Here is a 25,786-nt window from a genome sequence, read left to right as displayed (position 1 = left end):
TCGCAGTTTACTTTGGAGATTGCACCGAAAGTTATAGCAACTGGTGCTTTCAACTGAGATGGATCAAAAAGGGGATGCCTAACGATTATGCACACTTCACCGACAAGTGGAACAGGATCGATTCCTATATAACGAGCACTTGACTTAACTTTCCCAGGCTTTCCTCAAAGTGTAGAAACTTTGTTGGTTCAAACCTTTACCAGAAGCACTTTACTTTAATCATGTATGAAAAAGATATGAATACATAGTTATATCTTTACACTTAACATAAACAGGCTGAGAGAATAGAGGGAAGTTCAATATTGGAAACTTCTTTTAGTTGTAATATCGTCGAGAATTTGACGCAAATCTTCTTCCTGGAATCGTCCAAGCAAACTAGGAATGAGTGAGGAAGCCTCTTCTGGGCTATCTGGACAAAGATTCGCCAGCGTTGCCAGCTCAAACTTGTGCAATCTTTTCGACATCAGCAGCCTAAATAACAACACATGGAAAATTATGATCTCACAAAGCATAGCTAATACTCGGAAAATAAGACTAGTAACGATGAAAGAGGACTTGAGTTCATAGAAAATTAAATAATTAATTAATAAAAACAATCAAATTTTTCTCAGGGCGAACGAAAAAAGTATAAGAAGAATAAACTATAAAGACTTAGAGAAAAATGCAGATAAAACGTTAAACTAAGAAGAAAATGACCGGAAACATTAGTTCGATTCTTCTATGTTTTACTGTTTTGGTATATTTGATTTAAATATTTTGACCGGTCTACATTGTTTACGTAATCACTAATTAATGCTCAAAGTTATTAACTTACTTAGCTACTTAATTATTATTTATTAGCTATTATTGCACAACATTGTTTACACCAAAGATTTTACAAGGACATATATTACTGGAGAAATACTAAAGTGATTTTGTAGTATTCCTGAAGGAATCGAAGCTCAACAGTTGCGTCGAACTTCTGTTAAATTGGCAAATCGTACTTCTATCTGCTACTATAATACTTTTATATAGCCAAATACATTGCTTGATTCAATTGTATTATCAAATAAAATTCTAATTGTGTATGTTCTATGAAATGGCTAGAATTAAAGCTTTGACGCTTTCGGGGATAGTCCTATTTTTCTGCATTTATTCAGAGTGTAGGCATGGCCAACATCCTTCACAGCAAATAAAATAAGTGCTGTTATCACTTAATCAAAGCATAATAATAAAAAATTACATTATAATCAGATAAATCACAGCAAAGTATTATAAATGAAAAAACTGCAAATAACTTAAGGAATATTTGAAGCTATTCATAGCGTCTAGATCAACATTCTACTCCCCATGATAAGTGCATTGTCGTCGATTGGGGTGGGGAGGGTCGCATTTAGATTTTTCTATCAGCCCCTCTCTCACCCCCGGCAGATTTTGAGAAATGCCATTTTTCTGGTATTTCCATTAAAAATGTTCTTTTTAGTATTTCCATTGAATAAAACAACAAAATTGCCGTCCAACTCTCCTCCTCCCTCCCCGTTTTCGTGAATTGACGCTAGTTGTGATTGAAGCCTTATTAATTGTTTCATAGACTCTTAATGAATTCAGAAGGTTTTATAAGTTTATTCCCTTTCCAAGCTTTACGGTTATTGAAGTTATGGTGATAAGATGGTGAACGCATTAAAAATATAAAAAATAGAACAGCCAATGCCCAGGGTGTTTTTTCCAGTTGAAACAGTTTGGAAGAATAGGAAGATAAGGTTGCGCACCAAGATAAGAACATTGGAAGCTACGGTAATGACAACTGTCAAATAAGGTTCTGAGACGAGGGTGCTTCGAAAGGCAGAGGAACTATCGCTAAATGTCTTCAAGAGGAATTATCTAAGGATAGTCACAGATGCCCGTTTGACTGACTATGTTAAACAACAAACTGTGCGAAAAATATGGCTCGATCTTACTTTCTATAGCTGATAGATTGAGTAAATTTATGGTGAGAGAATGATCAGTTTTATACATATTTGACACGGTAATTGTTTTACGGTCTAGCCCCCATCCCTCCCAATTAAAATTCCTGGAAATCCCTGTGTCACTGTAATGGGGATAATTTCCCTGGAGACAACATGAATAATTCGAGAGATTTTATAATAATTTGAGTTGTTGTGACTACATTAAAAAAAAAAAAAACAAACAATTATTGTTATTATAGAAACAGAAAAGAGGGTTATTACAGAAACGATATCGAAAAAGGTTAACATTGTATATTGGAAAGAGCGATTCGAACAAAACCTGCAATAAGTTCTTTGAACTCTACACACAAAGCAGGCACAGGATTTTTCCTTCTGAGTTATAAAAAAAAAAAAAAAAAAAAAAAAAAAAAAAAAAAAACTGTTCAGCTAGTACTATATTCTGCATTTCGGCTACATTAATTTCAGGTCATCGCAATACCAAGCCACGGGAGGCCAGTACAGGCACGCCCACTCCTACTTGACCCTACTTATATCACAGCTTCACTCTACTCCTTCCGATTAAGGTCACATTACCATTAAATCCATTTGCAATTACTTTCTTATAGCTTGTGATAGCCATACCTAGACGAGGATAGGCTGGGTATAAAAGGTTGGAGCTGTTCTGGCGTCAAGAGATGGTCTGGGGTCTCTGCTCCGTCATAAACTCCTTCCCTTGTCCCCTAAAGGGAAATCCTTCTCGTGTGGCTTCATGGTCATGGTGGACCCTTTACCATCAGATCCATGACTGCAAGTGGCAACACTCGGTAACCTTAGGAGTGGCGCCCCTCAAGGAAATGACAGCCTAGTAAATGACACAGTACTGCAATCAAATCTGATTAATGGGTTTTTACTTTCTAGATTTTATTGATTGTTCAGCTGTTTCGGGCTAAAAAAAACTTTTCCTAGGCCAGTAATCTATTATGGGCTGCCTCCCTATAGTAGTATAGGTAAGTTTTGAAGAAACTGGGATGGAGGAGGAGCGTGCACGGCTGTGTTGGCCTCAGGTGGCTCGGTGCTGCAACAAGTTGTTGTTAGTAGTAGTGGTAGTAGTATTTATAAATTAAAGAGTACCCTCTCCCTTTCTATAAAAAAAAAGATATGCAAAGACTTACTGACGCACAGCAGTAATAGTCTCTCTATTTTTGAATTTACTAAAGCGTTGTGTGTAAGCAAGAGTTTTTAGAAAGGTCTCTGAGAGTTCTTGCTCTTCTTCTTCGCTTTCATTCTGAGATTTTCGGTACTCCAATAGTGTATGAACTTCCGACAACATCAGCGTTTCTGCATTCTCAAATTCTAAAAGTGGAATAAAAGAGGAGTACAACCTGTTGTGGAATCATTGTTGGGTCATAATTAATAAGATAAGCTCTGTCATGATACTATAGTAGCAGATAATTGCAAGACTGGATAGGCATACTCCCCCTTTTATGCAAGTAAGCAACCAGGACCTTATTTTAATGCCCTTATTACTTCTGGCTCCAGGGCTATTAAAAATTTTGACTATTTTGTATCAATTAAGAGAAAAGTAAAATTGTGCCTCTTTGGAACCTAATTCACATCTTCCTTGCTTAGGAACTCTTGCTAATTAATATATGGGAAATCTATAAATATCTAGAGCCATGATTCCCGACGTTGGATTCAGGCCCCACCGACGGGACATGGTTATATTTTGATGGGTCATAGGCAGGACTTGCATCTTTTGGCTTACTATACTCAAGATCTAGAGCATTAGTTTAAAAAAAAAACACTTTTCATGTGAATGACATCACATTCATCTGCATTTAAAGAGTAAAAATTGACCATGTATTGCAAAAACATCATACATTCTATAAAAGGTGTTTAATAAAGACAATATTTTTCATCTAGCATCAAATATGCCTAGAGGACGACTCGAAACAAAATTACCAAGTTAATAGCCTTTTAAGCTTCCTTTAGGTGAATACGTGTAAAATTTTGACTGATAAAAGGTTAACATCACGGGAGAGGGGGGATCAGGATTTTAGAAATTGCTTGGTGGGGCAGGATCCATAATCAGTTGGGGGCAACTGATCTAGATACTCCAGAAAAGATTAGCAAAAATTATGCTAACTAACGAATATATAAAAAATATTAGTTGGTGCTCCTTTAGTATACCTACTGTTTTTATATCTCAAACTCGAGAAGCGTTGAACAAACCCGTTTTGACGGGATGATTCAACACACGGATGTAGAGAAATACAATGTATAGCGTGGTTTTAATTGCGTATTCGATATTTAAAGTGTTGTTTTTTTTTGTTTTTTTTTGGGGGGGGAGGTACCTAGGTTAAGTTAGGTATTTAGTATATTATTTGCCCCCAACCCCCCTAATGTGCAAATATATAGCCAAAATTTGTTTCTAAACTATTATATACTCATCCTATTTTATTTTATTTCATTAGCGTTAACCAAACTAGCAATATATAAAAGAGTGGGTATACTAAAGGAGTACCAATTAGGTTAAATTCCAAAGGAAATATCCTAGATTTATACATCTTTTAACTTCCCCATTTTTTACATTGTCAATAATTTACGGGCGGGTTCTAAGCACGAGATAACCTACGATTATTTTTTGACGAATAATGGACCAAATTCCCATTCAATGCTCTTTCCAAATCACTGCCGTTGGGCCGGGATACAGTCCTGAAGTATATACAAAAGTCTGCTTCTGTTTTTTTCTTTTTTTTAAGTGTGCTTTATTTGGCATTATGAGCCATCAATTAATGAGATTTTTTTTCTACCGGATTCCTGTTTTACGGTATAAACTTACAGCGAAAAAGTTGTATCGAAAAAAAAGAAGAAAAGATCAGTGAGATAAACTTTACTGGAAACGAGTCAAATTATAAATTATTTTCTTTCGACAAAATAGACAGAGAATCGAATCGGCAATTTTTAGCGCAACGAAGAAGGGAAAGTGATAAAAAAAAGTATCAAACCTGACATTAAAATATTCTAAATTCTTTCAGGGTTCAAAATGAAATTTACAACGTTAGGCGATTAGCATATTTGGGAAGAGATGCATCAAATGGTATACTCAGCTTTTATCTAAGAAATTAATAAACACATTCCTAACATACCATTAGTTCTTTGTAACGCCACATTTACAACATCTAGAAGTAGTAAATTCTTAATAAAATGAAAACATCATATAATGTTTTCATTGCCGGTCACAACTAAAACCTCCGATGCCTAAGCCGTGTAAAATGATGTAGCAACTGTGACCACTGGATCCCAGGTGAGGACCACCGACCATTGGATTACAGTGGTCAGACCACTGAATCACAGGAGTGGAGCAACAAAATGTACAATGTCGTTTGCATTGGACGAGACTCAAACTGTCAGAAGGTAAAAACAAAATTCCAAGCTCGAACAGCATGAGTACCTTATAAGAGTGGAAACTGTGGACCACTGGATCACAGGTGTGGAGCAACACAATCTACATTGTCATTTGCATTGCAAGAGACTCAAACCGTCAGAAGGTATAACAAAATTCCAAGCTCAAACAGCATGAGCTAAAACTGGCACTAGTGCCGACAAAAACGATCATCGCCATCTAGCATTTGGTGACACTATGCATTTTTCAAGCTTAATAATCGTTTTTATCTCAGGAACTTAGGTCAGTCACTTATTACTACCGTAAGTTTACCAATTACAGTAATTGAATTAACGATTCTCATAATTAGGCTAAAAAATGTCAAGTTTCGCCGAACGCTAGATGGCGTCAAGTTTTTTGGTAGACACTAGTGCCAAATACCACTCTTCTAAGTCACCTATACTCTTTGACTCACACCGTCAAAAGATAGAATAAAATTCCTAGCTTCTAATCTCGACTAAGTTTAATTATAGATAGGCTAACAAATAAAAAAAAAACTTAGCCTTTTCAGGCCTTCCTCAAAGAGCTCAGATACAAAAATTTTACCTATTGACGAACTTGCAAAAGGTTGGTTCGCATTCTTTTCTTTCTTCAAGACAACCATGACCTAAGTTACCTGATATACCGAATGCAAGTGCTTCACAAAAATAAGAAATTATTACTGTGACCTTTTAGCTTAATTGTTATGGCTTTTTTTATTTATTTGTTACTTTGTTGAGTCTTTGTGAAAGACAAATCTACCACTCTTATAAGTCACCCGTACTATTTGACTCACACCGTCAAAAGATAAAACAAAATTCTTAGCTGCTAATTTTGACCAAGTTTAATCATAGATAGGCTAACGAATAAAAATAAAAACTTAGCCTTTTCAGGCCTTCCTCAAAGAGCTCAGATACAACAATTTTACCTATTGACGAACTTGCAAAAGGTTGAGTCGCATTCTTTTCTTTCTTCGAGACAACCATGACCCAAGTTACCTGATATACTGAATGCAAGTGCTTCACAAAAATAAGACATTATTACTGTGACCTTTTAGCTTAATTGTTACGGCTTTTTTTATTTGTTCCTTTGTTGAGTCTTTGTGAAAAACAAATCTTTCCGGAAAGAAGGGGTTTCTTTAACCGAATAAAATGAAAGTGTCCAAATGATGTTAGAGGAAAAGAATAATGTTAAAATGGATTCGAATTGTCATAACTTTAATTTAAATGGAGTTTATTTTTTCAAACAGTTCGTGGTAACGACCGGCAAGTAAGGAACGACGCGCTCAACAACAACCGGAAATCAATTGGGAAAGTTACACTTCTAGAGCTCCATAATGATAAATCTTTCATTCATTTTTCGCTGAATTTTAACCCAAGTTCTTTATTTCTTCTTCTTCTTCTATTTAACAGCAGGCGGGCTGTTTCTTTTTTAAAAAAAAGAAAGAAAATTAAAGATCTTTTTCATTAAAAATTGAAATCACAATTGTTCCCGATTTTTTAAGACGTATATGGTTGTGTAAGTTTTCCCTTAACCCATTTAAAGAACCAGTTTTCATTTTTAGTGTCCTTGATACTTTAACTAAAAATCAAACCTTAGCGAAAAGAGCGAAGGTTAGAGGAGGGGTCAGTCTCCGTCAGGTGGAGAATAGCTTCTGTAAGTTTTAATCTTTCTCCTTACTTTCAGTTAAAAAAACAGTTTTTTTTTTATTAGGGATCATTTAAATGAAACATACAATTCAGAGTTCGTTTATTCCCAGCACAGTTAATAGAACTAGCAGTATGATCATACCCTATCTCACCCATTATAAAAACCCAGACCAAGGTGCGAGTGCTCCAGAGAACGTTTTTGCAGATAGAAACATAAGCGGCATTAGATCTTTTCACGGGTAGACAAGTCAGATTTCTCTTGGACACGAAACAAGTGGAAACCCGCTATTACGAATAATGCACTTTGTAACCATTTCTCATTGATTGACGGAAACAGACTAACCCGCTAATGCAGAAATAAGTGGGAGGAGCTTTTTGTTCGCACCGAGAATGAAGACCAGAAATGATCTGCGATAAACTTTATTATATATATATATATATAATAATATATATATATATATATATATATATATATATATATATATATATATATATATATATATATATATATATATATATATATATATATATATATATATATATATATATATATATATATATATATATATATATATATATATATATATATATATATATATATATATATATATATATATATATATATATATATATGTATATTTGGCGTTTTGCTGAGGACAGCCCTTGGACAGAGGTTCAAAGCATTCGTTTGAGTTCTGTTAAACGCAAAAAATTCCCTATTATTCTACCCGTTGTTAGTTATGACGGAAAGACGGTGAAGTCTTCATAACCATTAACGCTATAAGAGTCTGCCAGGTCTCAACTAAACTCAATGGGGGTAAAGAGCTCAGATCATTATTTCCCCTTTTAAGGACTTTTTATTTGACTTCTATGGAGGACAGGAAAGGTGTCGATAAAATCTTGTAATCAGACGGTCAACCAGAAAGGACGTCAGATCCCAACCGTACTTCGCCAGAAATGAGAGCCATGTTTGATGCAATCCGAAGTATGAGTGCCAATGCTTATAAGAAGAGGGGGGAGGTAAAACCTAAAAAAGGGGTATTTTTAGACCTATTTTTTTCGATTTTTCCTGGGAGGTTTTTCAGACCAATCATAGGGGGTCCCCAGCCTTTAGGTCCACTTACCCAAATAAGTTTATCCTTCTGTCCAAATCGCAGGATTAAAATACCATGACCTTTGTGAATATTCAGTAAGTAATAGTAAATATGCTTCACAATTTGTAAAGATGATAATCTAGTTCGCTGGACCCAATTGGAAAGACATTATAGGGTTGAACCTTGTCTTAGTTACAATTCTTTCTCTTCTTAAATGTCTCAGTTTAAGCCTAGGGAGGTATGTACTACTTTACCAACAATAAAAAAAGCTTTATTATTCCATAACACTATCTTAAACAGACCCAAGATCATCATTACACATCTGGCTTATAGATACACCCCATTTTTTCTAGAAGCTGATAGACTTGACGTGTCTTGTTTACATCAATCCTTACACAGCTCCTTGCTTGCATCAACGTGAGGCCATCTTTGTCATGACATCTTTGTATTAGAGTACTTTTGAACTTTAAATATAGCTGCGGAAGTATCCGGAGTCTTGAACACATTTCCCTTTCTTCTTGATTAAGTTTTTCATATCCCGGCAAGCCAACTAAAACTAAAGGTGCAGATGCATTACTTTTCCGTTGTTTCACTTTACTCGATAAGTTATAACAAAAAGAGGGTATTTTATCACTTCCCTTTTCAAAGTCGGGTAAGGCAAAATCAGGAATTTTTCGAAATTCTTCTTGTGCTCGGTCTCGAAGACATTTAGCCTTTTTATATACTTTTATACCATTCAGAGTCCTTATTCCTAAGGATCTCATGTTTTGAAGTTCTAATATCCGTCGTTTGCACAATACAGCACTGCACAAGCCTTCCATCAGAGCATCGAAATCCATGCTTTTAATGTAAGGAGAAAATTTTAATAGTGTTGTAGTTGCATTGCTAGTAAGGACTGCACTATATCGTGAGACAAGTAAATTTGCACCGCAGGGATTGATTAGTCCATAGTCCCGAACAAGAGCCTTTCTCATAAATCTATCTTTTAAAACTGAACTGTAAATGGAAGCAATGGCAAGATCTAATGAAATGCTCACATCATCAGTGACATTCAGGCAATCTGTATTTGCTAGATCTCTTTCTGCAGAATCATTATATTCATGAGAAAAATCAGCCCGACAAGCAAGGTAACCAGACATATCCTTATAAAAACTGCTTCCATAGTAAGGCCTTGGTGGTTCCAATGAGCCGGTTACATAGGGTATTGGCTCAGGATGTCGAAGGTCTTTTGGTTGGATCAAAGAACTGGCCACAAGTCCGCCATTTAAATAACAACTTTCATAATGACGGATACATTCAGACTGAGTTTTCCCCACTAAACTTAAACCTTCAGCAGATCCCGCGTCGCTTTTTTTTTCAATCTATTAAACTAAAGCTTCTTCTTCAAAAGCTTTCCAACAATCCTCAAACAAAGGAAAGTTTTTATGAAGTAAAATATAATCATGACTATTCAAGTGATTGTTGAAATTAGGGCCATGGGCAAAACACTCCAAACACAAATGCACATTCCGACATATGGCACACTTGACTATAATTTGTTGAAAAGGTTGTCGACAAACGAAACAGTAGTCGCTATCTTCCAACTTGACTTGGCTCATCATACCTGAAAACAGTGACGAACCTCGGAATGGCAGACAATTGTAATAGTTATGAAAAGGATAAATAAACAAATAAGTACACATACACTCAAATGTCAACATTGTAAATGGATCATGTCCAAGGTGCTATATTTACCAAACAAAGATGCATCAGCCAACTCTTTTAATAGTTTAATCTATTGTTTTAAACCTAAATGAATTCAGGCTGGCCAAATAGGACAACTCTTTTGCAACTTGGTATATGAATTTATCACCCACTATACATTATGATGTAATAGCTGAGTATGAAAAGAAAGAGAAAAACTACAAAACCATAAAAAAGTCGATTTTACAAAACTGCAAAATAAACAAAAAAAGGTACTTAACAAAACTTATTTATTGTTAAATTTACTGTTTCTTATGTTTTTCACTTTTTTTAATTTGTACCTCTTTTTAAAAGGTCCTATTTATTTTTCACTCTCTTCTTTTAGTATATATTAATTTTACAATCACCAGACAAGATATCAGTCATTGGCAACAGATGGGTGGGGGGGGTAGTAACATATCAAATTTAAAAACCTCCACATCAAAGAATTTTTCCCAAAAACATCATTAATTTTGTGTTGTAAGACATAAATTACATATAAAAAAATATACCATTCCATTCTCCATTCAAAACTCTTTTGAAACACATTAGTCATTGCTATTTCAACTTTGTAAGATATCAGATTGTTCAATAAAATTCGAAAGGCAGGAAAATAAAAGTTTGTATCTTATCAACAACAGGATTATGAAAAAAAGAATAGAAGAAAAAAAAAAAAAACAGGGGAAAAATCCGCCTAATAACTTTTCACCTAAAGAACGATCTAGCTTCCCACTATTTGAAACTTAACAATATTTCAATATCAACTGAAAAAGGGCAACTGAAACACTTGATTACTAGTTTTACTAGACAAATTACTAGTTTTCAAGCTTTTCAGATTATGGGCCGAATTTACATACAATTTTACTTTCCAAAGTAGTGTTGAAATGCATGCCATGACGGCCCTAAAACTATCCTAAAGTACTGGATTCCTTATCCAGGACATCAGCCATAAGTTTGAAGACCCTGAGCTAGGACATGTGTAAATAAATCATATCATTCAAATGAGAAAACATTTGGAAGTAAGTTTGGGAACAGATGGAGGCAGAACTGTATACATCTTATAGGTAAAGTTATGTGATTAATACATGAAATATGACTAAAATATAAGCATAAAGATATGAAATGCAAGTAAAACACAAGATCAACACACAATGCCAAAGAATGTTGGGAGACACTTCTTTGAATATTTAACAGTAATATTTAAACTTGAACCAAAAGCTAGAAATTTCCAGACTAATCATTACAATGGTCCTGCTCAAAAGTAGAAATTTAACCCATTTTTTTATTTTTTAATTAAGCTTTTATGCTTCAAGAGCCAGTTTTTTTCGTTTTCTTTTTTTACTCTCAAATTCATAATGAACAGCAAAGACTCATAGAGCAACTAGAATCATTACATAGGAACCAAGAGTTTGTCAGCAATTAATGATTTTGCAAATTGTCATAATGCAGGAAAATTGCACAGATGATCAGGATTATTCCCCTCCTGCTGTATAGCCCAGAGGACAATGAAAATTGCACAGCCTGTAGTTTATAAAAGAAAAATGTCTCACATGGCAGGTTTGCTTGCATGCTTTGCATAGTTGATGAGAATAGCCCAGAGCCCTTTTAAAGTTGGTGGCTGTGTCTGTTGGGAGGCAAAGATAGTTTGTTTGGGAATGTCAGCAGCTTGCTCCATACATCTAAGGAGCATTTCAGCACAGTTTATTTGTTTTGTAGCCTAACAAGATTCAAAGCAAAGAATCAAGTTATATCTCAAATTCTAAAGAAGATCATGGTAAGCGTGCTGAAGCAACTTTTGTTGTCAAAGGGAAAAGTCTTTTGGAAAAGATGAACTACCTGAATGTTTTCTTATTCCTTAAGGTATAAATGGTGAAGTGTGAAGCATCAGCATCTTATGCTTAAGGGATAGTCAGCCTGTATGAAATCAGCCTCAATATCAAAGGCAGCGCAATAGAACTGCCTAAGTACAGAGCAATGTGGGCACAATGTATTGCTTCTTTTTTTAGACCAGAGCACTTCGCATAGAAGGAGTTGTCGCAGAAACTTCAAAATGGGCTGATTTGATGGGAAATAGAAAGTTCTAGTGCCCTTTTTAATAGTCAAAAGTGATTGCACTGCACCCTCCTCCCCAAACCCATAATTTCCCAAAACACATTCAGTCACATTTTTAGATAGCCGTTTGTTCAGTATAGTTCAAAGGTCCAGTAAGTATATTCTTAGAGATGACAACCTTCGCCCCCCCTCCACAGCCCTCAGGGGAAAGGGTTGTAAGTTATACCCAGGGGCATATACGGAAGAGGTGGTCGTATAAACTTTGGGGGAGGCTTATTGGATTAGAAATCAGTAGTTCTAGTGCTCTTTTTATGAGTCAAAGTGATCAGAGGGCAACTATCCCCTTCCTCCCCATGTCCTTTTCCCCAAATGCATCCAATAGAAATTTTGAGATGCCAATTTGTTCAAAAAAAGAAATAAAGTTCAATGATCACATAACAAGGCTTTTGGGGTTGACAAAACACCACGGAGTTTGAGGGCAAGGGTTGTAAGTTATGCCCTAGGAGCATATAAGGTTTTTATGGAAGGGGTGGTCATATAAACTTTAGAGGAGGCTCATTTGATTGGAAATGTAAAGTTCTAGTTCCCTTTTTAAGCGTCAAAGGAGATGGAGGGCAACTAATCTCCAAGACATCCTCTTATCTCCAAACGCATCTGATCGAAAACTGTGAGATAGCCATTTTGTTAAAAATAGTCCAAAGAACACACAATAATCCCTTCAGGGTGGAAACAACCCCCAGAGCCCAGGGGCAAGGGCGGTAAGTTATGCACCAGGGCATATAAAGCATGTATGGAGCGGGTGGTCATATAAAATTTGAATGGGGCTCATTTAATTGGAAGTCAGAAGTTCTAATGCCCTTTTTAGGAGTCAAAAATGAAAGGAGGGCAACCAGTCGGCTCCCTAAGCCCATCATTTCCCAAACAAATCCAATCAAAATTTTAAGAGAGCTTCTTTGTCCAGCATTGTTGAAAGGTCCAGTAAATACGTCTATGGGAATGTCAACCTCCCCGCAGTCAGGATAAGGGCTGTAAGTTAGGCAATTCGTTCATTGTTTACATGTAATTAAATAAAAAAAAAACAGTTTTTTTAACTGAAAGTAAGGAGCGACATTAAAACTTAAAACGAACAGAAATTATTCCGTATATTGAAGGGGATGTACCTCGCTCTTTACGCTAAGTTTTTTATCGTTTTGAAAAATAAGGTTGTGTGACAGATTCAAACTTTAGCGTAAAGAACGAGGTATTGAGAAAGGGACAGCCACTTTCATATACGGAATAATTTCTGCTCGATTTAAGTTTTAATGTCGCTCCTTACTTTCAGGTAAAAAAACTCGTTTTTTTATTTAATTTCTGAACGTTTTTGAATTAATGCACCTTTGATTTTGGCTCACCGTCCATGAATAATTAAAACGAAATTTGCATATTAATTTTACTTTTTTGGCTAAATGGCTTTCTCGAAATTTTGTTCTGAAGTAACTTACGAATTAACTTACGTAACGAACTTCTATATTCGTATGTTTTATTACGTATATTAGGGAGTTTGCCCCCTAGTCGATACCTTGCTCTTTACGCTAAAGTTCGAATTTTGTTCGAATCCCAAACCCCTGAATCACAAAGGCCGGTTAATTAGAATAGTTAGCTCTTTTGAAAGTACTAATAAAAACTTTAGCGTAAACGGCGAGGTGTTGACTAGGAGGCGAACCCCCTTATATACGTAATAATTTCTGTTTGTTTTAAGTTTTAATGTTGCTCCTTACTTTCATTTGAAAAAAACTAGTTTTTTTTATTTAAATTCTGATCGTTTTTTTAAATGATGCTGGGAAATCCGGCACCCCCTTCATAGAAATGTCGCTTCCCCCAAGGAAACATCCTCCATGGAAAGATCCTCCCCCGTAACCCCCTCCTCTGACACCTCCCCCCCCTTAACCCCCTTCTCTGACACCCCCCCCCCACATCAGAAAAAAATCCCTCCTGAAACATCTTTATACTTCCCATTAACCAATACTATATGTAAACAATGGGCAAAGTTCATAACTTCCAGCCCTTCCCCGGGAACTGTGGGGGATTAAGTCATCCTCAAAGAAATATTAATTAGATTTTTGACTATGCTGAACAAAATGGCTATCTCAGAATATTGATTGGGTGACTTTGGGAAAAATGAGCGTGGGATGGGGCCGAGTTGCCCTCAATTTTTTTTGGTCACTTAAAAAGGGCACTAGAACTTTTAATTTTCGTTCAAATGAGCCCTCTTACGAAATATTCTAGGACTACTGGATCGATACGATCACCCCTGGGAAAATAAAAAAAAAGAAAAAAAAGAACAAATAAACATGCATCCATGATCTTTCTTCTGACAAAAAAATACAAAGTTCCACATTTTTGCAGATAGGAGCTTGAAACTTCCGCAGTAGGATTTTCTGATACGGTGAATCCGATGGTGTGATTTTCATTAAAGTTCTATGACTTTTTGGGGGTGTTTCCCCCTTTTTTCCAAAATGAGACAATTTTTCTCAGGCACGTAACTTTTGATGGATAAAACTAAAGTTAATGAAACTTATATATTTGAAATCAGCATCAGAATATGATTCTACTGGTGTATCTATGGGTATCAAAATTTCGTTTTTTAGAGTTTTGGTTACTATTGAGCCAGGTTGCTCCTTACTTACAGTTCATTACCATGGACTGTTTGATGTATGTTATTGAGAAAGGTATGCATGCTTGACCTTTACTTTCCAAAAACACAAAAGGCATTCGGGAGAGCCTTTCAGAGAATGTTGAGGAAACTGTTGAACTATATCAAAACACATTATATGTATACAGGCTGTCAAAAGGGCATAACTCAGGAACAACTGAGTATATTAATTTGGAACTTTCAGAAAAAGATAAGGGAGATCATCAATTGACCCAAAGAGCAATATTTACATGCCACTACTACTACCACATCTACCACCACAACTACTGCTACCAAGGCCGTACCCAGAGGGGGGGGGGTTAGGGAGGTTTGAACCCCCCCCCCCCAAAAAAAAAAATTGTTTGTCTGACTGGTAAAAACGTAACAAAAATGGATATAAAAAATTTTGTATGCGTTTTTTAGTTGTTTTTTTTTTGTGTAGCCACCCCTCCCCAAAAAAAATCTTTGAGTAAAACCCCCTCCAAAAAAAATCCTGGGTATAGCCTTGACTGCTACCACTAATGCTACTACTACCACACTACTACATTTACAATATTTAGGGGAAATTCAAATTAAATCAAAAGACACTATGTACATACATACTGTGTGTATCTCAAGAATTGATTTGGGTATTAAGTTGGAACTTTCAGTGAATACTTAAAGGAAAAAATCATTTGACCAAAATGCAATATGTTTAAGCTACTACTAATACTACCACCCCTGCTACATTTACTATTACTGCTATTACTGCTATTGTAACTATTTGTAAGGCTAAGAGCATTAAGACGAAAATTTCAAAAAGTATTTGAATATACAGGTTACAAAAGGACACATTAGCAATGTCATAGCAATGGCTAATTATTCTAAGTTGAAACTTCCAGGACTTGGTGAGAGGGATGTTCAACTGACCAAAAGGCAAAACGTTAATACTACTGCTGCTACTAGGGTAAAGGTCTACTGATGATTCGACAGTTTTTGTAAAAAAAAAGTTTTTCTACTGCAGAACTCCTAATTTAAATACTTTTGATTTGAAAAGGGTTTCAGTATGTAGGAAAAACATCTAGGAATTTAATTGTTTGATGAGAAGTTTGAAATTTTATCTGAAAAGGGTACAAAACTCCGATTTCCCGAAATTAGAGCATTTTCACCTACAAATTTGACACAACAAAAAAGTTACCTGTTTTCGACGCAGGTCGGAACCCAACTTGACACGTGTCAAAATACTTTGGGAATGCTTGTGGGTGGAACCTGGTGTATTTGACATGTATATTCTTATTTCTTTATTTTTCTTCAACTTCATTTAATGTATAAAAGTATAAAACACTGTTCAAAAAGTAGAAGTAATAAAACTAATAAAATTGTTTCAAGTATGTAGTATTTAGTATAACAAAATCGGTTAATCATAAGGAGTATGATATTGTTACCTAGATCACATAAATCTTCTTTTTTCTAAGTGTTGCATATGTGCCACAGGAATAGCATCTCCAAATGCTATCTGGAATTGCCCACTTCCTGTTAGTTTTAATGTCCCAGCAAAGGTTTTTTAATTGTTGACAGTGTAAATGTCATCAACATTTGGCCATTTCAAAGTGTGATCTGAAATTTTAATCCACTTGGAAAATTTTAGTTTGGACTGACCTTTGTCAAGAAAGGCTAGAATCATGCCAACAAACTATGGCACCTCGTTTTTTTTCACCAAAGAGATTAGCAGAGTGTTTGTCAAGCTTCAGCTCAACTTCCAACCCAAATTTAAGAATTTATATCTAGTTTCATCGATAAGTGCTAAGGGCAGGGAACAATGACTTTCATGTGAACCTCTACAATTTTTGGCAGTAGCAGGTACCCATAAGTTCGACAGCTGTATTTTCGGCAGTGGACCCTGGAATTTCGACACCAATCATTTCTTATTTGTTTTACATGTTGTGAAGTTTCCTTCACAACAGAGTCACCTATATTTTAACAAGGCCTGTTGCTGTCTGTCAAAAATTTCGACAAGGTTAGTACAAGATATTTGCAAAAGAAATAAACCAATTTATAGAAGGCATTATCTACGTCTAAATTTGACTACAGGAACATTTTTAGTGTGCCTGGAATTCTACTAAATTAAACAAGAATTTTCGACACTTGGAACCTGGTTTTGACAATGTGATTTTTGTTGCCATTTTAATTTAATTTTATCAAGAAAAAGCTAATGTGACTAGAATTCTGATAAAATCAGATGTATCTTGATGCTTTGGTGCTAATCCCAACATTTTTTCTGTGCAATAAATAACCAAGTAACAGCAGTCTGACATTGCCTACCTGAAAAACTGTTGGGGCTCCATTCTTGTCAAAAACAGGAAACTGACTGAATTAAATGTTCTTTTCTTATCTGGATGTACTGGATATTGTATCAACTGTTTCCTATGGTTGAAATACAAAAACGGCTTCAAGAAATTGTGCTCCAAGGCATGGCTAAGCAGAGTTATTCCGTTTTGAAGGAAAATTTTGACAGAGGTTCCCAAATTGCACTGTCGAATCATCAGTACTTTTACCCTAGTAATAGTGCTACTACTGTTGATACTACTACTGGTAATATTAATACTACTACTGTGACTATTATTGCAACTACGCCTAAGGGTATGAAGGTGAAGTTTTGAGGGGAGAAGGTGAACTGAATCACAACCTGCTGCCTGTATAAATATTGTTAAAAGAGTTTATCAACAACATCTAAGGAATATTGGTGTGTGAAGTTGAAATTAACCAGTCTTGTTGTGGGGGATGTTGAACTAACCAAACAACAATATTTGCATCCTAATGGTACTGCTTGTACTCATACTACTACTATTTCCATTATTATTACTTCTTCTAATACTAATACTGCCACTAAAGCTAAGGCTACAACTATTAATTCTGCTGCTACTACTATTATTGCTGGTACTACTATTGCTGCTACTAAAGCTAAGGGTATTAAGGGAAAAATTTTGGGATATATTGAATCTATGTTGAACTAAATCAAAACGCACTATGCCCAAACAGGTTGTCAAGAGGACATATCAGGAATGCTTGATGGTATTTTGAAACTTTCAGTATGTGTTGAAGGGCAATTTGAAGAGACCAAAGGTGCCATGTGTATACTGCTACTAGTACTAACACAACTATTGCTACTATGCAAGCTAAGAGTATTAAGGTTAAGCTTGCAAGGAATATTTAGGTGGATGTTGAACTAAATCAAAATGAACTATGAGCATGTAAATTTTCAAAAAGGTGACAGAGCAATATCTCAAAAATGGTTTACAGTATTAAGTTAGACCTTTAAGGGTAAGTTACAGCCAATTTTGAACTAGCCAGAAGGCACTACGTGTATCCTATTCATACTACCATTACAGCTACAGGGTATTAAGTTGAAACTTTTAGGGAATGTTTAGGGGAAGTTTCAATTAAATGAAAAAACTATATACCTACAGGTTTTAAAAAGGGCATATAAGCATTATCATAGGCAATACTGCTCTATAATAGCTAGAAATATCATATAAACCTTTAAAGGAACTAGTTCGATTGGAAATTAAATGTTTTAGTGCCCATTGTATGCTGCTACTAGTACTAACACAACTATTGCTACTATGCAAGCTAAGAGTATTAAGGTTAAGCTTGCAAGGAATATTTAGGTGGATGTTGAACTAAATCAAAATGAACTATGAGCATGTAAATTTTCAAAAAGGTGACAGAGCAATATCTCAAAAATGGTTTACAGTATTAAGTTAGACCTTTAAGGGTAAGTTACAGCCAATTTTGAACTAGCCAGAAGGCACTACGTGTGTCCTATTCATACTACCATTACAGCTACTGGGCATTAAGTTGGAACTTTTAGGGAATGTTTAGGGTAAGTTTCAATTAAACGAAAAAACTATATACATACTGGTTTTCAAAAGGGCATATAAGCATTATCATGGGCAACACTAGTCTATAATAGCTAGAAATATCATATAAACCTTTAAAGGAACTAGTTCGATTGGAAATTAAATGTTTTAGTGCCAATTTTAAAAAGTGAAAAGTGATTGAAGAGCAAGCAGCCCTTCACCCAAGCCCATTCATTTTCCAAATATATCCAATCAAAATTTTGAGACAACCATTTTGTTCAGCATAGTAGAACAGTCGAGTAGCTATGTCTCTGGGGATATTTGGGTACATCAACCCCCCAGAGTTATGCAATTTGCCCATTATGCTTTAAAACTAATTGCCAATAAAACACCTCAGCAATATCTTGAGAACAACTGGGGGTATTAAGTTAAAACTGTCAAGGATACTACTACTACTTCTGCTCTTACAATTTAAATAAATTAAAAGAGTGCAAGTGTACCAAAGTTTTCAAAGAGCATAGATATACTTTTTTGGGAGTGGTATTAAGTTTCATTTTTCAGGTCAACTTGAGGAGGTAGAAAATTAAATTAAACAATACTATTTTGTGTCAGGGTTAAAAAATTGTTGAAAAAGTTTCTCATACATACAAAAAGCAAGCCTATGGATTCTTAAAGAAAAAAAAACGAAAAGATACGAAATATTATTCTCTTTTCCAAGAAAAGATAAAAAATATTATTCTCTTTTCCAAGAAAAGATACAAAATATTATTATCTTTTCCAAGAAAACTCTATTTCAATAAAACAAGCAGAAAGTAATTCAAAAAACTTTCTCCACAGAATAAGTTCTTGAAAGAAAAGGTAAGAGCTCCATTAAACCAAAAATGAGCAGAAATAAAGTCAAATAACCTTCCAAACCAAAAATTACAATCAATAAATAAAAAAAAACTCAAAACGAATTGAAATTACCATAAACAAAAGAGTCAAACTCAAGACAAGCAGAAATTAACATGAGTAGGGCTGATAACCCCCATGCCTTCTCAAGATCAGAACATAATTTGCACTTTACTGAAAAAAACAAACAAATTATTGTGGATTATTGGTTTAATATATATATACTGATTTTATTCCTTAAAATTTTTAATAATTCTTTTTATTAAAGTCAAAAAGTGAAAACATTTAAAATATATCTTGTTTTCAGCAAAGTACAAATTATGTTCTAGTCTTAAGAAGGCATGGTGGTTGTCAGCCGTACTTATCTTAATTTTTGCTCGTTTTGAGTTTGACTCTGTTATTTATTGTAATTTATGTTTGTTTTGTGTTTCATTTATTTATTTATGTGATTTGTGGTAGTTTTACAGTTGGAAGATTATTTGACTTTATTTCTGCTCATTTTTGGTTTAATGGAGCTGTTTACTTTTCTTTGAAAAAGTTTTTTTTAAATTAATATCATAAAACAACTACTTTTTCTACACAGAGAAGACACATAGAGTAAATTTCTGGTTAGATTAAGAATTAGACAGTGACTCAATCTTTGGACTTGCTTAGTCCTGGGTTTTACTAATTATGACATTTGTTTCAGCAGATAGAAACTTTAGTCAAAGTTGTATCCTTTCATGGTATGCCAGATAAGCTTGTTAAAATAATTAATGCAATTAAAAATAACTCTATAGTTATTATTATTGTAGAAAGTGACATTAGTGGTATGTTCAGCAAAGAATTCTTGGCTGAAGTTAAGCAGCAGAAGTTAAGCAGGGCTATGTTTAATTTATGTTTATATAGATTATTTTGATGGACTTTATCTAAAGGAACAAAACCAATCTATAAGAAAACATGGTATCAAATTAAAAATCTAGAACTCAAATAACATAGACAATTTAGGTGTCTCAGATGAGACTGTTAGGAAAAGAATGAATTTTTACAGGTTTTAAGAATTCAACATGCAAGAATGTGTTTAAAAATTCATATTAAGAACACTGAGTTGATCAAATTAGAGGTTTAGAGGTTAGTTTATAGGTTTACTTACATAGGTAGCATTATCAGTAGGGATGGTGGATGCAGTGAAGATTAAAAAACAACAGTCAAGAAACCAGGTACTTTTTGCAGTTAAAAAAAAGTTAGGAAGACAACTCTGAAAGCTAGGATTAGAACAATAGAAGCCATGGTGATGACAGCATCACAGCTTCTAAAGTGTGGTAACTTCAAAAGGTTGAGGAGGGAATACTATATATTTTCAGAAAAATTGCTAAAGGATAATATTAGGCTTTCATTGGAGTGACTACATCAAACAATTTGCTGTACAAAAATGTGGCCATGTCCCACTCTTTTGGGCTATAAAGAGAATAAAGGTTTTCTTCTTCTTTTCTGAGTATATTCCCCCTTAGTAACTCCTGAATTCCCTCTTCACATTACTAGGAGTTTAGCACATCTGGAGTTACCTATTATAAGGGTGTCTCCAAGATGTTTGCAGAAGCATATGCACTCAGCTTTCTATCTAGTGACTGCATGACAGTATTGTATCCATGACATAATGAGGCTTCTGTCAGTTTCCCTGTTATTCAAAAGTCTGCTGGAATTCTTGGTGGTTATTGTTATAACCCTAATTTGTGTAACCTACCTTGCTGCCATTGTTCTTATCTTTCTTAATAAATCTGTCAGTGTCTCTGATAGTAACTTGCACTGACATGAAATAGTGCAAGCCTAGTTGACAAATAATTGCACCAAAGCTAGGACAGGCAGGTTATACTTTAGTGACAACTGATATACAAAAAAGTTGCTTTTTGGCAATCCTTACGGGGGCTAAACAAGAAGCAGCAAACCCTCAAATTGGATAGAAAGGGGTCAAAAGAGATTCACAGAAAATAGGAGTGTCTTACAGAGCATAAATGGTAGAGTTGTATACAGAGCAGGATCAGTAGTGAACTCATAAAATAACATGGGGGGGGGGGGTTGACCAGGGTTCCCTGGGCCAACCAATGGAAAACTTTAAAAATTACATAGAAAAAATGGTATTTATGGCATTAATTTAAGTTTATTTTAGCTCTTTGAATGCAAGTTTTGAGTAGGGACTAAGGAATGAATGATAAAACCGAGCAGATTAAATAAGATTTTAAAAAAATGTAAATTTTCCTTGAGGGGGAGGGGGGGCTACAGCCCCTTTAGCTACTCCCATGGGTGCACGCTTGAGCAGGATGGAAGTCAATCACACTCAGCTGTATAGACGTCACTGAACTTGGTGGATTGAGCTGTCAGTGATAGGGGTAACAGTTTTGCCATCTCCATATTTTTGCTCAATTCTTTCTCAGTGCTTGACCATCTATAAGTTAATGCAGTAGTCATTATTTCTGGCATACCCTTGTTAAAGTGTTTGTCTTTCAGTGTATACCATCTAAGACAAAACAAATTGCTAAATTTGATTTCTTTATTTTTTAGAAGATTGGATAAACTAAGAATTTTTGGAGCATATACTAGAGCAGCCAACATACAATAGAACAGACCAGACAATAGTCTGGTCTTCACAATTGAAGCAAAATCCAGAGTGCCCTATTCATAGTGATTCAAGAACTTGGTTGTATTGTTACTTACAACCTACAGAAGGTAAAAGACAAGTCAACACTAAATACAACAACTTTTGGAACATAAGACATTATCTCCTAGCCAGTCATGATTGTTGTAGTTTAAAGTGTTCAAAATTTCAGTTGAAAAAGCTTATTTGGGTGCTATTGTAGTAACTAAAGACACATAAGTATTAATATTTTAAGGTGTTTTTTCTAAAAGCTGTTTTTTTGACAGTGCAGTTAAGATAGCATGTGTCCCAGCCAATCTACATTTTAGAAATTTAGCTCAAATTCTTGAGAAAATAAAATCCTCAACAAGGTCCAGAAGTTTGGCATAAGCTAGAACTGCTCCTTGAGATGTCAAAAAATAATTTACTGGGGATCATATGATGCAATTTTTTTTTAAATAATTCTTGTTCTAATGAGCAAACAACTACAGCTGCTCAGGCTCCAAAGAAGAGAGTAACAGAGCTCTTTTGCTTTTGAATTTGTGCTATTTTGGAATAAGTTGTCTTAAATGATAGTCTAGATCAAGTCTTCAAATCTTTTTGTAATCAGACAACCAACCAAATAAAGGAGTTGAAGAGAGAGTTTAAGGAAAAATTGGCTGAGGATGTTAAGGATAACCCTAAATCTTTCTGGCATTATGCAAATCAAAAATATAGCAGCAGATGTACAGTCCCAGATATCCTGTACAATAGTCAACCAGTTGCTGATCCTGAGCCAAAATTAGAAATTTTCAACTAACAAGTGGTGTATCACATAAGATGAAAGCAATTCTGATTACTGATACAATAGTTCTAAAGGAACTTATATCCCTCAAACTGAATAAATCTGCTGATCCAAATGGCATTCACAAGTGTATCCTTCATGAGTGTCCTACAGTTTTGTGTCAATCTCTTTCCATGCTGTTCAAGCTATCATCAAATCTTCCAGGACTACCTCTGGATTGGAAAACTGTACATATAATTCTTACACCACATTTAAAAAGAGTAGAAACAATCTTGCCAAAAAATATCAACCCATTAGCATCACATCAGCAGTTGTTAAGGTTTTTGAAAGTATAATCAATTCTGTAGTTATTAGATATCTTGAAGCAACCAATGTTTTGCACAGCTCCCAGCATGGCTTTTGTTCAGGAAGATCTGTTGATACCAATCTCCTTGAATCATTTACTTTATTCAATAAAGGAAGAAGCCATAGGCTTGTCACATCATATGACCATATCACTAAGTTGCTTGATATGGGAGTGCCTGCTGACATGATACTGCTTGATTTTTCTAAAGCTTTGAGACCTTAAAAAGGCCTTTGACAAAGTACCTCACTGTCACCTCCTATACAAACTCTGCAACCTTGGTCTGGGAACCACAGTTGACTGGATCAAACAGTTTCTTATTGGAAGGTCTCAAACAGTATCAGTAGATGGAGTTTTGAGCACACTTGAAGTAGAGGTAATCAGTGGTGTTCCCCAGGGCTCAGTCCTTGGCCCTCTCTTATTTAACCTGTATCTCAATGATCTAGTAGAAGGCATCAACTCAGAGATTCTACTGTAAACAAAACACAGAAGTTGTATAAAGTAATCGAAACAGCTCCTGATGCACAATCTCTGCAAGAGGACCTTGACAAGCTCAATAGTTGGATGTCCAACTGGCTGATGGAAATCAATATCAACAAAAGCCACAAGCCAACAATAGGGAAACCTACTATCCACTATGAATATAGACTAGGAGACTTACCAATCACATCATGACAGGAGGAGCATGACTTGGGAGTTGTCATTGACAGCAACCTCGACTTCCAGGCCCACTACAACAACATTATTGGGACAGCAAATTGTGTTGCAGGCGTTTTAAGGTGCAACTTCACTTTTGGAAATGATAAGACCCTTTGCCTTCTCTACAAAGTTTTAGTACAGCCAATCCTTGAATATGATCATTGCACTACACATCCCTTTTGCAACAAAGACATCAAAGCTCTCAAAAAAGTTCAAAGATGAATAACAAAGTTCTGTCCAACTCTGAGAAACCTACCTTATGAAGATAGGCTCCACAAGCTCAAACTTCTTTCATTAGCTCATTGACTTCACTGAGGAGACCTCATTGAGCTATACAAGCTTTGCTATGATGCCTATGAAAACATCCAGGCTACCAATGTTCTCAACTTCAGCAACATGAACCTGCATGGTCACAACCTCAAGCTTCAAGAAGAGAGGTTTCAAAACAACATTGGCTGTTGGGTGTTCAAGAACCAAGTAAAACAACACTGGAACAAGCTCCCCTTTGAAGTCATCAATGCAAACTCATTCAAGCAGGAACTGGACAAATACTATGGTGAAAGTACCTACAATTTTGTTTTCAATTTAAAAGATTTTTGTAGAGGTCCTGTGGTCTATTTGTTTTGCATTATATTATTATTATTATTAACAAAGTTTGTCATAAGCAACTTGTAATTAAATTGCATGCAGTCAAGCTTGAATAGAAACCCCTGCCTTCTTCCTCTACACATGTTTTGAGTGGAGTTCCTCAGGGAAGTGTAATGGGTCCTATACTATTTAATTTCTTCATCAATGATACTCCTTCCATTATCAGCAGTAAAACAACTATCAATACTGACAACCTGAAGCTTCTTGGACCAATCATGTCCAGCAATGATCATACCCTTCTACAAAATAATCTTTGACTGCTTTGTCAATGGGCTGAGGCTCGGCTTCTTGAATTGAATGCTGCCAAGTGCCATATCATTCACTTTGGCAAATTGAATCCTTGTTGCTCTTATTTTTTCTCATGCCACCTAATCTCCTATGTAAATAATGAGCAAGATCTGGGTGTCATGATTGACAATGAACTAAATTCAGCATTCATGCAAAGAGGTCTGCTGCTAGTGCTAGGTCAACTTTATGACTGATTAAGCATACTCTTTCTACTTGTTCCCCTAAAGTTGTTAGTCTTCTATATAAGGGACTTGTGCATCCTAAGCTTGAAGTTGGAATGTCTCTTGTCTCCTCATATTTTAAAAAAGACATAAAGGTTTTTGGAGATTTCCACAGATGTGCCACCAGAGTGATATCTGGCATGTGGGAACTTTCCTACCATGCAAGACTGCTTGTTTACAGGAGAAATGGAAAGGAGGCCATTTTAGCCTATAAGTTAATGAGGGCTAATATTCTCTCATCATTGTTCTTTACTGATAATCCCAACTCAAGAACTAGAGGTCATCACCTAAAACTTGGGGGTAAATTTTATTTCTGATATAATTGAGAGGTAATTTTAAACTGTTCTCCTACCCCTCCCCTAATGTGCAAATATATACCCTGATTTGGTAGGCCTATAGCCTAGGGGTGAGGGTAAAGTTCATTTCTGAAAAAAATGATTGTTATATTTGGAAAGAGCATAAAAAAAGGTATTGAGAGGCATTTTTACTTTATTCATAAGTCAATAATATGAAAAAAAAATTTACCCTATGTCCTTTCCTTGTTTCTAGGGTTAGAACATTCCATAGATGACAGGTCTAGGCTATACTTAGGATAAGACTTTAGTTACCAATAAGTAGCATTAGTGGGGGGGGGGTAATATGTATTGAAAATGCAGTCAAAACGTATTAACTAGGCTAGCCTAGGATAGATATGATTATTTTACATAGCTTTATAAGCTATGAAGTAAGAATTACTTGCTTAACATGTTTCCTTCTCAAAAGCTTCAATTCCAGACTTGTGTCTCAGCTACTTTAGTTCATACATTTTGTCATTACCTCTGGGAAACTGTAAAATTGAAGCATCTTCATCTGTCTCATCTACAGCTGTGCTAGACATTTCTACAATTCTGCCTTTCTTTTATTAAAAATGTTTTCACTGTTGCCG

The 25,786-nt window shown here is 35.3% G+C and overlaps 2 protein-coding genes across 2 annotated transcripts; both read right to left on the bottom strand.

Moving 5' to 3' along the window:
• Positions 1–195: 195 nt before the first annotated feature.
• Positions 196–25,786, bottom strand: LOC148956017 (DNA-directed RNA polymerase II subunit Rpb4-like). The gene is made up of 3 exons (XM_089089507.1): positions 25,678–25,786; positions 3,098–3,278; positions 196–471 (listed from the first exon to the last, which is right to left on the bottom strand). The coding sequence occupies exons 1-3, from the start codon at positions 25,736–25,738 to the stop codon at positions 297–299; spliced, it is 417 nt and encodes a 138-aa protein (XP_088945633.1). The 5' UTR covers positions 25,739–25,786; the 3' UTR covers positions 196–296.
• On the bottom strand, positions 7,688–9,456 carry LOC148956018 (transcriptional adapter 2-alpha-like). Its single transcript, XM_089089389.1, has one exon. It carries the CDS (start codon positions 9,229–9,231, stop codon positions 8,407–8,409), a length of 825 nt encoding a protein of 274 aa, XP_088945515.1. The 5' UTR covers positions 9,232–9,456; the 3' UTR covers positions 7,688–8,406.

This window comes from Artemia sp. Qi Xiang Cuo, chromosome 1, assembly GCF_049724085.1.
Source record: "Artemia sp. Qi Xiang Cuo chromosome 1, ASM4972408v1, whole genome shotgun sequence".
Classification (NCBI taxonomy): Eukaryota; Metazoa; Arthropoda; class Branchiopoda; order Anostraca; family Artemiidae; genus Artemia; species Artemia sp. Qi Xiang Cuo.
The sequence above is the reverse complement of the archived record's forward strand: the minus strand, read 5'-3'. Positions and strand labels throughout refer to the sequence as shown.

Bases quoted from the DNA above. Each gene is read 5' to 3' on its own strand.
- LOC148956017 (XM_089089507.1), bottom strand. From the start codon at position 25,738: ATGTCTAGCACAGCTGTAGATGAGACAGATGAAGATGCTTCAATTTTA. The intron at 3,279-25,677 runs GTAATGACAAAA...TTCCACTTTTAG, and splicing joins AATTTTACAGTTTCCCAGAG to AATTTGAGAATGCAGAAACG. The intron at 472-3,097 runs GTAAGTCTTTGC...GTTGTTATTTAG, and splicing joins ACTATTACTGCTGTGCGTCA to GCTGCTGATGTCGAAAAGAT.
- LOC148956018 (XM_089089389.1), bottom strand. From the start codon at position 9,231: ATGTCTGGTTACCTTGCTTGTCGGGCTGATTTTTCTCATGAATATAAT.